Source organism: Lates calcarifer, linkage group LG20, assembly GCF_001640805.2.
Source record: "Lates calcarifer isolate ASB-BC8 linkage group LG20, TLL_Latcal_v3, whole genome shotgun sequence".
Lineage (NCBI taxonomy): Eukaryota > Metazoa > Chordata > Actinopteri > Centropomidae > Lates > Lates calcarifer.
Genome location: NC_066852.1, coordinates 10405090 through 10418155, shown reverse-complemented (window position 1 = coordinate 10418155; position 13066 = coordinate 10405090). Strand labels below are relative to the sequence as shown.

The following is a 13066-nucleotide window of genomic DNA, read 5'->3' as shown; positions in this document are numbered from 1 at the left end:
CTAATTGCAGAAATGATAACTATTCCAAGCAGACCAGCAAGTTTAGATACGAGTAGAAATTTCTCTGCCAAGAAAAAATGGCTGGGCCCGGTAGCTAGCATCACTTCCATAATGGATTACCACCATTACGACCACATGTAAATGCTTCCAGAGTAGCTGTATTCAATTTTGCATATCTTGATGATATGAAAATGGTCAATCTCCATGTCCTGTAATGATGGTTTTGAGATGGTTTGTCAACAGAAATGTGGAGCCATGCCTAACGATGCCAAATTCAAACTCCCTCTCTAATGGGTCATTTTTAAAATGTACCAAACTGGCCTGATAACCTGCACGGACAGAACAGAGATTTAAAGACTGCAGGCAGCAGGAGGCAAACACCATATCTATGCAACTGAGCAAATCATCATCTCTCGTCGAACGGACTGCACAACCGCTCTGGGCGCATAGTTTCTCATGATTCCCATTAAAACTATCATTATGCTCTGACTGAGTGGATGAAATAACTACTCTGAATCCAATTAAGGAGCTGCAAAATAATAATGCTATCCGCAGAGGATCCATGTAAGCAAGGTAATGAATGCCACCAAAATGTAGAAAAGCCAGAGCAGGTGGACCACGACGGTTGTCTTGCTTGCCACCTGGCCAGAGAGGAACACGGACACTATGACTTAAATTCTCCAGATGGACTTGGTGCTGCAAATAGCTGGTGAGGAATTCAATAAACATTTACACAATATCTCAGAGGCAACAGCAAGTCATGTACATAGTGCATACATTGGTGGATATGATCTAAAGAATCCAGGCCATGATAGACATATAATAAAGTGTGCGCTAGTCCTTAGACTGACCTCTGCCAGTCCTCTGACATCTGGACGATTCTCAACATCTGGTGCAGTTAACTCATATAGTAATAGCCTTTTTTTTTTTTTTTAGGTTTAATAGATGAAACAAATCCCCCCCAAATGATTTAAGTTGTGCTTCAAAAAGAGGCTCTAAACAGATATGACATGTCTGCAAAATATTTGACAGGCCGGCAGAACAAAGGAATTAAATCAGCCATATGAGAAGCAGTTTATTTTTATTACATTTAACAAATTGACTCAACCTAGTTTGAGGGTATCTATATTCAGCCATTTAGACTGTATCGACTTTCTGAAGCAATTACTGTTAAACCAAGTCTCACAGATGCACTGTCACAATATAATGACGATTCTAAAGTTCACAAAGTGAAATCATCTATTTAAGGACAGCCCAGTATAAAACTGAAGAAAATATCCCACACTTACAATACATTTATTTTGAATTCCATCTGGCATACATACAAATAACTTTAACTCGATACTTTAAACTAATATTATCCTGTATAACTGTGGGTAGACTGTAGCAGGGGGAAGACAATCTTTGGTTCTCTGGCTTAAAGTTAAATCATTACTTATATCTGTTGAGGGAAAAACAAATGAAAAGATCTAGTGGAGCAAAAATTCTTTATTGTTTGGTTGTTATCTGCAGATGTGGGACTTTTGTACTAGCACATAAATGCAGAATAATAGTTGTGACTTCAAATTAAAAAAATGTTCAGTAGTGGAAATTGCACATCTGGACTGGCACCGCAATCCTTGGGCTTGAGCCAAAAGCTACTGTTTCTTTGAAATATATATTAAAAAAAAAAAAAAAAACCTCATAAAAAGACTAGAATACAACATAATTTCAGCACTGGCAGTTACAATCTCATATTAATTAGTGGTTATAGTGCATTTAAGTGATTCTTTCAAATGTTTTTTCAAACATTGTGTTACATCCTGAGCATTGCTTAATGCTGGTGCTGGTAATGCTAATTGCTGGATCTAATGACCTCTTCCTACACTTTGCTAGCAGTAAGCATAGAATATCAGCAGCTATAACACTGTGTATGTGGATATTAACTGAATAAATAAGAAATAGATAAGAGAATCGAAAACTGGGAGACGATACTGTATTTTTTCACACTACAATCATGACAAAGAGGATAGTTAACTTAAAACTATATGTATATGTATTTTTGTTGCTGATGTGAATGCACCATCAAGCAAGTAAGCTCCAGTTTTCAAAATATCATTTCAGTGGTGCTGTCTCAGCAAACTGATGGAGCTTGCCCAGTCAGTCAAAGGTTTACATTAAGAGAAGACAGAAAGCATTAAGTGTAGTCCTGCAGTTTCCATATATGTATGAAGCACAATCCCTGAGGATGAATAATAGCTATAGTACCAGTAATGACTCAGGATACCATTATAACAAATGGTCACAACAGCAGAAAAGGTCAAAGAGTATGTTCTTAATAATGTGACTAATACTGATATTAAGACTGATGAACACAGTAGATAGAGAGCAATTAATGCTTCCAGTGTCTGAGAGAATGCTTCAGTTTTTACTCACAGCAATGCAATTAAACAGAAGGCACTTAAGCTGCCTAATGTCCTGATATACAGGATATAGAGTGGTAAACATAACCTGTTATGCAAATGGTTGCATCAATTAAGCTAATTAATTCATGAATTAGCAAACATTTCTACGTAAACACACCTGTCCCCATATAACACATCTGTAATGTAAAATAAACCATTGAGCAGGATCAGAGTTCTCTAATCCACACAGGATGGCATCCTCTATCTTCACTGATCCCCCTGCGTTGGTCTCATAATATCACTATATCCTCATCTTAACAGCTGGACCTGCCTGGGACTTCAGCACACTATGGCATTTTCTTTTGGTTAGTCATCAGCAGTGGTGGAAAGTCTGAGTATCCTATGGACCACAGTGATGGTGGTGATGTCACAGAGCCTACTGCCTCAGGCCACATTGCTCTCACAAAAAAAATCATCAAAGGGTTGTGAGTATCATTAATCTTGATACACAATTTTCCCCCCGTATGCAGGGGGAGACATCAGTTGTTCTGACCTCTGAGACCCTTAAGGTGCCCTCTGCTAGGGTTTCACAAAAGCAGTGGCACATTCCCAATCTACCTTTGATGGATAACGAGTCTTTTTCTCACAATTCTGCAGAGCAGCACATTTCTAGACTCTAAAGTATCAGTAGATCAAGCCAGTTTTTCCTGTCCCATGATGCCTTGTTTCCAGGACCTCAAGTAACTAGAGCATGTGCTGCAGTCTTCAAAGACCTCCAGTGATCCTGTGTGGCCATTTTAATTGGACTCCAGTGAGGCGAGTTTCTCTTTCTCTACCAATTGCACCAAAATCTCTTGTTCACAACCCTTCCTTATCCTCTTGCTGGAACTAACGTGCACAGTACTGCTCCTGACATCATCACAAAGAGATGCTGTGGGTTTAAGTTTTTTTTTTTTTTTTTTTTTTATCCCATTAATGGCCTCATGATGACTTGCTCTAAGTTCAAGGTGCTCCTCCAACTGATGTAGCACCTGAGTGCAGTAACATGAAGAGGTCTGCCCATCCAGCAGGCATAACACAACTTTTGTCAATTAAGCTTGAAGGTTCATCCTGGACCATGGAAATTGTAGTTTGACAAAACATTCCCATCTCAAGGGCCACTGACATGTTCTCATTATATGTCAGTAGATGGAGTTGGATCTGTTTCCATGAGAACTCAGTAGCTGTTAAGATGTCACTTGTAGGTCTTTGATGACTTCTAGGAATAAGCTAATACGGACCTCCATTAAAAGCTAGCAAGTGGACCTTAAGCAAGCACAATTTTTGATGCAAACTGCATCAGCCACAGGGGGTTAAAGCTACAGTTAATTCATAAATTATAGAGCAAGTTGTCCATTTTATGAATAAAGTATGTAATGTATGTAATGGTATGTTACATTTATTTATAAACCTGGGAAGAATCGGTGACTGACCAATTGACCTAAACTAGGGGGACAAGGCAGACACCAAGAATCTCCAATAAGGCTCGTTGGAGATTGAGACTGCGTGTGCATTAGTGAAAGGGGGGGTAAGAGGTCTGGTTGGTGTGTGTGACGGAGACATGGCAGCAGAGGTCCACAGGGGAGCAGCAGACTAAGAGTTGAGCTTATGTCAAAAGAGACACTCTGCCCACCAACCCACAGAGGCCCAGGCTTGTCACAGACCCCCACTGCGCTGTCTGGGAGACCTGTTTTCACACACAGGGGACATGGCACTGCAGCAGTATGCGTGTGTGGGTGGGTGTACTTGAAATGCCATTATCTATTACTATCTAGCCATGAAGCCATTACCAGCGGCAGCTAAATATAAAAGTAGGAAGAATCATTTACACAAGAGCGTCTGCTCATGCATAAGTAACTAAATCTTACATTTCTTGCAACACAAAGTAGGCAGACAAATTGATTTTTGTCAGAACTGTGAATTTGTCGCTTACCTTCTTCCATGGTGCGTGCTGTCATGGATTCACTGTCTGCACCCTGGAACTCATTGAAGTATGGCCGCACTTTAATCTCATAGACGATGCCTTTCTTCAGACCAGAGAGAGTTATGTCCCTCTCTGAGGCAACCTTCAAGTCCTGTATCTGCCATGGCCCTGGGGAGGGCAGCCCTGACGTTTGTCGGTAAAGAACACGGTAGCCTTGAATAAACTGGGATGGATTCTCCACCTGAGAGGAGTGGAGAGGGAGTGAGAGAGAGAGAGAGAGAGAGAGAGAGAGAGAGAGAGAGAGAGAGAGAGAGAGAGAGAGAGGGAGAGGGAGAAAGAGAGAGGGATCAAGACATTCTGTATGGTAATAATGTGGGAGGTGTCATGCATCTGTGTGAAAACTGCTTTGGAGTTGTGGATCAGCATTCAGTTTGTACCCTCTGTCAGCGACAATGCACGCTTAGTTAATGATACAGTTTAATTACCAGCAGAGAGGCAAGAAACCATATGAAGAGAGTTGTCGGGTACTTGCCAAAGCAACAGTACCCCTGAGTCAGAGATCTTCAGCACAGGCTAGACTCAAACTACTGGATCAAAATAGTCTGTTTTTTTTTTTCCTCTTTTATTTATTTATTTATTTATTAGCTTGTGCATTTCAAGGGAAGAGTAAAATATGTAACAGATACAACTCATAGTAATGGCTTGTTAACAGGGACAGAAGCAAGAAAAAGCTTTTCCAAGTGATATAAAGCAGCTGTTTATCATCAGACCAGTCGAAATATATTAGGATGGATCTCCTCTCTCTCTCTCTCTCTCTCTCTGTCTCTCTCTCTAGCCTCAGTCTGCATGTCTTTAACAAAATGATTTGTGCATCTAAAAGCCTTATAAACAGGGGAAGTAGCTCCACCCACTTTTTTGTCCCTCTATGTTCTTTGAAACAGAATTTATGGTTGAGACCATGAATCAAAATAAATTACCATCCAATGTATTCACTTTCCTATTGTGTTTGAAGATGGCCGCACGGTTAATCAAGACCTGCAGTATATCTGCTGCACATGTTCCTTGCCATTCAGTGTGGAAAATCATGCAATCGTGTTCTATTATCCACAATCATACCTGTCTTTCCTTTATCTTATATGACACAAATACATTAGCATTGTCATGTACATCCTTCAGCATGATTAAGTTGCTGAAGCACATGTAACGTATGCATGCATAGCTATCAATTCCCAAAACAAGAGGAACTGTATTGTTGCCTTGTGGATGTGTATGTAGATAGACAGGAAAATATTAGTTCCCGACAAGTGAATAGAGTCTGAGAAGTAGCTTGTATTATTGAGCATATGGGCCAGGGTTAGGTATGAGTTTGATATGATGTCTGGAATGAGGATAATTGTTGCAACTTGGTGACCATCTCTGTTTTGTCACCTGACATTTAGTATTTAGTGTCTCATTGTCAAATTAAAGGTTACTGAAATGTAAAGTCCAACACTTTGTGCTTTGTGCATTGGATAATGAATGAGTGTTCCTCCCGCAAATGGAGCCAGGTCAAGCAACATCTACAGACCCGCTCGGATCGACCACAAATGCCAGTTTAACCTGTCTCTGTGTCAGTCCAATTGCAGAGTTACAGTTCATGGTTGTCGTACTGACAAGCATGAAATAGCAGACTGGTGTAGACCCATCCTAGGTGTGTCATTAACCTACAGCAGCAGGCAGCAGGGACACCTTGCCAACAGACAGGAATAACATTACCCAGATAAAGGGCTGACTGCAAACTGACTCCAGAAGTGACACATGTAGCGCCTAATGGTGATTTATTTGTCCTGAACAGAAACATTAGTCTTGATTCCTGCATCACCTCAAACCATTCTAAATTGATGGAGCACCAGCTGTTCAGTCTATGAATGTGTAGCCGTCCCGTAATGTTTACTCTGTGTGTGTGCCAACTAATCCAAAACACAGTGACAAGCCAAGTACAAACTTCTCAAACAAGCCTAGAAAAGATTTGTTTTGCTGCTCTGAATGTAATAGTAGCACAACTACTATAAAGCACTATAAATTTTACAAAAATATTTTGAGTACTCACAGTCCATGTGACCTGCACTGAAGTGGAGCTAAGGACCACTGGGTTATGCATGCTGACCACCACCTCCCCCAACTCCTTCTGCACGCGACGATGGTCCACTCCCTGTGCAGTGGGACTAATGTCTGGGAGAGAAGAAGAAAGGCACTTAGAGTGGAGTAGTGGTGCTTATCTCTTCAAATCCATTACAATACATACTTGCTTCTGTACCTTGTGTCCGGACAGGCTCAGACATGGGGCTGGGGTCCCCGAGCCCTTGAGCATTGACTGCCCTGATGATGAACAGGTAGACAGTATTGGGTCGTAGGTCCTTGACTGTGTAATCGGTGGTCTTAACATGGTCTGCCACTGTCTGCCAGCTGTTACTCACCGACTGACTGTAGAGAGAATAAATTTAATCAGCTTGGTAAGAATTGTTTTATTATTGTAGAAGAAATAATTTATTGAGGACAATACTGTCGAACTGACGAATGAGGAGCATCACTGGGACTGGGAGAGTCATTTTCTGCTTAAAATGCACTTTTACTTTCTAAGTAATTAGCATTTAAATTTAAATACCAGAGAGTTTCTCACTCAAATTAATTGTAAAACTGTAAGGAATAACCAATACGGAATAATCTACTTAAAACAGTCCTGGCTGCTTGAATGCCCACAGAGGCACCCACATCTGTTACTGCCATGAAAGTTCGGGGTCACTAAACGTAGCCCGAGGCCATAGGTCACAGACATACCCAAAGGCCTCAATGACATAGGAGGACACTGGGGAGCCCGCCTCTGGCCCCGGTTCCCATGACAACGAGATACTGCTCTTGGTAACATCAGTGACCTCTGGCTTGGAGGGCGGCCCCGGGAGAACCGTTGCATTGTGAGACATGAAGTCTACGAGGTCAGTGGAGTCTGACAAAAGGAAGAAATGGAAAGAGACTAAATGAATACCTGCGAAAGCAAAGGATATTGAGGTATTTTGTGCTTCACATAACACTGTGATAATTTTTCAAAAGAATTATTCCTATTGAAGCAGACCTCTGACATCCAAGAAGGCACTCCACGATGTTTCTCCACTGGAGCTGGTGGCTACACAGGTGTATAGCCCAGAGTCAGACAGCTACGGAATATAGGTTATGACATTATCATTAATGTTTTGAAAAACTCTTATTTAGTCTACAGCATTACAACTTTAAGAAATGAAAGGACAACTGTGATCTCCACTATAAAACACTTAAATCAAAGAGGTGATTCTGTTTCTATTAAATTGGCCCATTAATGATTTTCTCTGCTCATCCAAATCACAAATAATACAGCCTTCAGGCTGTGCTCAATTGCTGTGTTCAACTGAATCCAATAGCCTTTGTAACTCTAATCCCAGGTGGTTTCTATAGGCTCTTGCGTCACTCTGGGCTTTTGAAGGAGGTTCACAGCTACTAGTACAGTAAAAATGCATTAACCTCCACTGGCCTGCATTTGGCACGAGAAAAGCCCGAGAGTGGATGAGAGGAAACTTTAACACCGGCCAATGAAAAAAAAAGAACCCAGTAAGAGCTTACATTAATTTTCTTAATTGATTCCCTCCAATAATAGTCACCCCCCCCATTCCCAGGGCCATCAACATTATCATCATCAGTGCTGACACAGGAAATAGGAGATATGACAATCTATTTCATATTGGCAGTGCCTTAGGAGTCACTGACAACTACGCTATCTCTCAAGAGAGAGAGTGACACAAAGAGAGCACTTTGACACCCTGACAGGACACTGTATATTGCAGTTCCTCCGTTATATTACCCCCCTTTAGACTCCGCTCCCTGGTCCCTGTCCTTGAGTCCTTGAGTCCAACTGCTGCCTCAGAGATTCAAGCTAAATAGCAGCATTTAACGACTTATAAAAATCAATACTTGCTATTCATCTTTTAAAAGCAACCTAACTGCACTTGTCCATTTGAATTACATTCAGCTGACATCAGCTGGCAGATGAGAGAATTTCTCTTTCCTCTTTCTCATGCAATGGAAGGATGTCATGTACAAACGCAAAAAAAAAAAAAAAAACTCAAACACTAGGCATGTGTGTTTGAGATTTTGTGTTTACACGTGCAATAAATGCGGATCCTTTTTATAGCTGTTTTTACTGACAATGTAGTAAAAGGTTTGTAATCAAAATAATGCAGCACAGCCACTGAATTAGAAGTCCTTTCCAATGAGGAAAAAAAAAAGACATGGCACTGTATACATAAATATATATATATATAACTTGCAGGTCAGTAGACTGTGAAAGGTGTGCACAGTATGATTATTTGCAGGCAGACGTCTACCAGAGATTCAACTGATATGGTGCTGAGTAGAAAACTGTTTTCTATCTGGTTTAAAACATTGTCCCAAAGATTAATTACAAGTTCTTTGTTTTATATAATTAATCCCCAGGACCTGATGAAACCACCGCAAGTGAAACTCAATTGCTGAAATTGCTTGTGCAGGTGTAACAAAAAAAGGAATTATGGTCCTCAGCGGTATGCTTGTTATCATGTAGTTTCACCCAGGAGCAGTTAGCTAAAGAATTATTCTGTTTTTTTCAGTATTGGTTAGTCTTATTTTCATGCTTTTGGCCGTCATTGCCATTGGTAATAATATAATATAATAATATAACAATAACGCTGTACTCACCAACCACCACTTCAGTTAATCGCTGAGATCTGAGAACATGGCTGCTCTTTAAAAACAAGTATCTCATGAGGCAACAAGCATGAGCCAGGTGATCATACATGTTTAAAACATGCAGGCTTGTTTACAACTTGGTTGTTCATCTAACGGCAGCGGTGCCATGCTCTCAGATCTGAGCAATTACTTTGATGGGTACAAACTATGAAAATAAGAGCCAAATTGTAATAAGCCAGAATTATCCTTTAATGGTGGGCCACTGTGCCACCCAATGCTACATGTCCATGCTGCATTCTCACATCTGTATATGCATCTCTGTAATCCACTATAACCCACCTTGGTACTCTCGATCTGAAGGCTGCCGTGGTCAAGCAGGGAAAACCGTGGGTCCTTTCCAAGCAAACTGGCCCCATTCTTACGCCAGGAGACCATAGGCTCTGGCTCCCCAGATGCCTGACACCTCAGTACGGTCACGCCTCCCAGCGCCTGCGTTTGGTTGGACGGGCCCTGCCGGATGATGGGTGGTGGGCGGTCCTTCAGGGCTAAGAGTAATAATCACGGAACAGGTGTTATTATTTGAATACATTCCTAGCAGTGTAATTTTGATGTCACGCTCTTGGCAAAAAAAATAAAAAAATGAGGAAAAAAAAAACATGACCTTATCACAAGGTGTTAATTTGCGATTGGAGTAATTGCATTAGTGATTGCAGGCCCAATATGTTAGGGTTCAATCTGATGGATTTGTTGTGAGAGGAAGTGACTGTTTTGTGAGCCTTTTCCACAGTAGGGCAGTGTGCTCATGGCACTGCATCACACCTTTGAGCTTTAATTACTAGGTGAGGATTAACGATGCTTCACCCATGGTGCTAATTACCATACCTTCTTTATAACACCTCTCAACACATTCAAGCCTGTCCTCTCTCTTACTACTCTGACTCATGGCTGCACCTCCTCCCTCTTGCCCCCCCCCCCCCCCACCTTCACAAAACTAAACTCTGAATTAGCATGCCAAGCAGAGCAACAATACATCTCTTTTACAGCTTTTTAAAGCATGTTATATCATCCAGAAAACAGCCTCTGCACTCCACAACAGTAATTTCTCGAGTGTTGAATCTCTCTAGGCTTTGTAACTACCCCCCGCTTCCAATTTCCTCACTGCTGCTCTCCACTGTTATCAGGTCTGTCTCCATTCGCACAAGTGTTTACAGCAGGTTCCCCCTGCCTTATCTTTCATCACACCTCCTTCAGCACAATGAGGAACATGACAACTCTGGCAGAATAAGAGAGGTACAACTAGGTGCAGCACAGTATACACAGTATACAGTAAGGAAAACCACATCTGATATTCAATTTCATTGAGACTGAATTGTTTGCATTTATGTGGCATTATAAAGCATCTATTGAGATTTGACTGTTATGAAATAAATACTTCACTAATCTTTTCTTTTTTTAAGGTGAACATAAGTTTAGTCTCTATAGGGTAGTGCTAGACAACCCACATTGCATTTTCAGGAAAGCATTACATCTATTGTGCAGTGAGTTATCATTATCCCGAGTGATTAGGGAGCAAACACCAACATTATATTGCTGTTCCTGATTTAGCTGTAGTCCAATAAGAAATGCAATCATACTCTCTAGCTTTATTGACAAAGGTAATAATAAAATTTTGCTTTTTGAGGTTGTTCATCACTTTTCACGACCAACGGCTACTCAGGCTTCCAAAACAATTGTTTTAAAGTAGATTTGCAAGTAAAAGGACAATGGGAGACCCAGTTACCTGCTGTATGTCTGCTATGTGAATGTGTCTGGAAACAATTATTAGATGAGTTAATATAATCAGAGCATTAATACAAATACCACCACTACTCAAAACTCGAGTTGAAACGTAATGCTCAATGTTCTGGTTTGTACTCTTTGATCAAGCATCACAGTAGTAGCCACCATTAGCCTCCAGGCATCCTCAGTGTCTGTAGGAATTAGTCAAACAGGTTCAAGTTCACCCAAAGTCTATCTTCTATGATGTATCAAATACTTGCCCCCCTGTGGGCTTGAAATATGGCTTTGAGAAATGTGTAGCTTGCCCCTGCTTGGAGAGAGCTGCGACTGTGGTCATCTTGGATTCACTGCAGTTACAATGGATTCTCACAGTGACCCAGTTTCACATCCACAGAAAATTGGCAGACCACTTCTGCAGTATCTCAAATGTCTATCGGTATGCTCAGAGGGCACCAAACAACTTGCAGCAAAAAAATGGCTGAATACAACACCTGTGTTTCAGTCCTCACACACAACCTTCCTCAGAATGTGTGTGCATCAGAGTGCATGACTCTTGTGCTCTTTAGGAGAACTGTACTCACTAATTCTGCACAAGGACGACTATAGCTTCATCTTTAAGTTGCAGCAAGTTCCATTGTTTCAAGTCTAACTGGATGATTAATAAACCTGTCTGTCACACACCAAAGGCAAAGACCAAGGTGGAGCACTACTCCATATCTGAACCTTCAGAAATTTTTCATCCAGTGGAAGACCCTTTTGGACACCCCACTGGGAACCCATTCTCCATTCATAAGTAATGCCAGAGACTGCACTGCACAAGTTTCCAAATCTCCACTAGGCATCACGCCAACTCTCCATCCATCTTTGTTTACAGCCATCAATCAAAGGCATTTCTCCCATCCCTTGTGCTCCACACCAAACATTTGGATATTGATCCATCTCCTCTGAGTGACAGAACAGAAGTCATTTCCTCTCCAAAAAACACTTCAACAGATGTTAATTTAATAATGTGTGGGAGAAAAAGCCAAGAAACAAATGGAGAGAAGGGCATAAACAGCTCCCAGCTGGCAGCGGCTCAGCACTTAATGCTGACATTAAAGCTTTGTCAAAAAAAAAAAAAAAGTGCAAAGTGTCTCTCCATCAAGGAGACAGTTGTATTTTACACAGTTACAGTCTTTTCAGACCATTCACATTTACCACAGTTAGGTGATAATGAAAAGGATGTTGGTGGGTAACTGGCTTTTAGAACATACAGACACATCATCACCTTTATATGTGTGGGCAGACAAATAGCCTGTCATATACTGGCATTCAGTGTTTTATTAGGTCTGCATAATGCTGCAAGCTTATGCATGTTTTTTTTTTTTTTTGCATGATTTTAAAGCCCAGTATGTACCTCAGTAAAAAAATGCACTGATAAAGAATACCACTAACAAGGCTTTTAAATTTATAATGCATGTTGTTAGCTGACCTAGTCTGAACAACATTGCCAAAACAATGTGATTTCAAGAAGCTAAATAAAGTATGTTTGCTGAGAAGAACATGAAGAAGCAGTCGGCTGTTGAGATCCCCAGATGATATCACTTTGAAGGGGCTTTCAGCACCATTGACTCTACAAATCAAGTTAGTTACAAACTGCTAAGTTTATACTTTTATAAGAAAAGCAGTTTTCTGTCATCTACGTATTTAACTATTTGGGGAAATCACATCAGAAGATAATGCCCAGGGCGGGCGGGGGGATTATGGCTTCATTCAGGTGAAATTACCTGTGTACTCAGCCATGCATTCATGCAATAATGTTTTCAGTGTACCTCCCTGATGCATAATATACCTAACAGGGCGTAACAATAGAATGGAAGTATAAAATGTTTAAACATTATTGCTATTAGAGCATGTTAAAAGAAATGTGTCCAGCCTTACCGTCTGCTACCTCAAGCTGGGCCTTGGCCATGATGCTGCCTGCTACAGTGAGGGCCTGGCAGATATAATACCCTGCATCAGAGCGTTGCACAGATGAAATGGTCAACTCTCCGTTCATGGACACAGAAACACGGCTATCTCCCTGCGCCGGCTGGTTGGGAAACAGTAGATCCTAGAGGGAGTAGAAAGTGGAAAGTACCATAAGTAATCAAATTTACAATTTAGAAGTATTGAATGAAGACTAGAAGCTCCCTCCCTACTTTTTTTCTTTACCTTGTTAATGACAAGC

General features: G+C 40.9%; 1 protein-coding gene across 1 annotated transcript in view; it reads right to left on the bottom strand.

The window, feature by feature from the left end:
• LOC108893983 (roundabout homolog 2) overlaps positions 1 to 13066 on the bottom strand; it is a 72687-nt gene that overhangs the window by 11377 nt on the left and 48244 nt on the right. The window contains exons 8-14 of the mRNA XM_018692498.2: positions 12778 to 12949; positions 9418 to 9623; positions 7457 to 7538; positions 7165 to 7330; positions 6644 to 6810; positions 6437 to 6558; positions 4357 to 4588 (exon numbers count right to left, since the gene is read on the bottom strand). Coding sequence (XP_018548014.1) covers positions 4357 to 4588; positions 6437 to 6558; positions 6644 to 6810; positions 7165 to 7330; positions 7457 to 7538; positions 9418 to 9623; positions 12778 to 12949 — 1147 coding nt within the window. The remainder of the gene's footprint in view (positions 1 to 4356; positions 4589 to 6436; positions 6559 to 6643; positions 6811 to 7164; positions 7331 to 7456; positions 7539 to 9417; positions 9624 to 12777; positions 12950 to 13066) is intronic.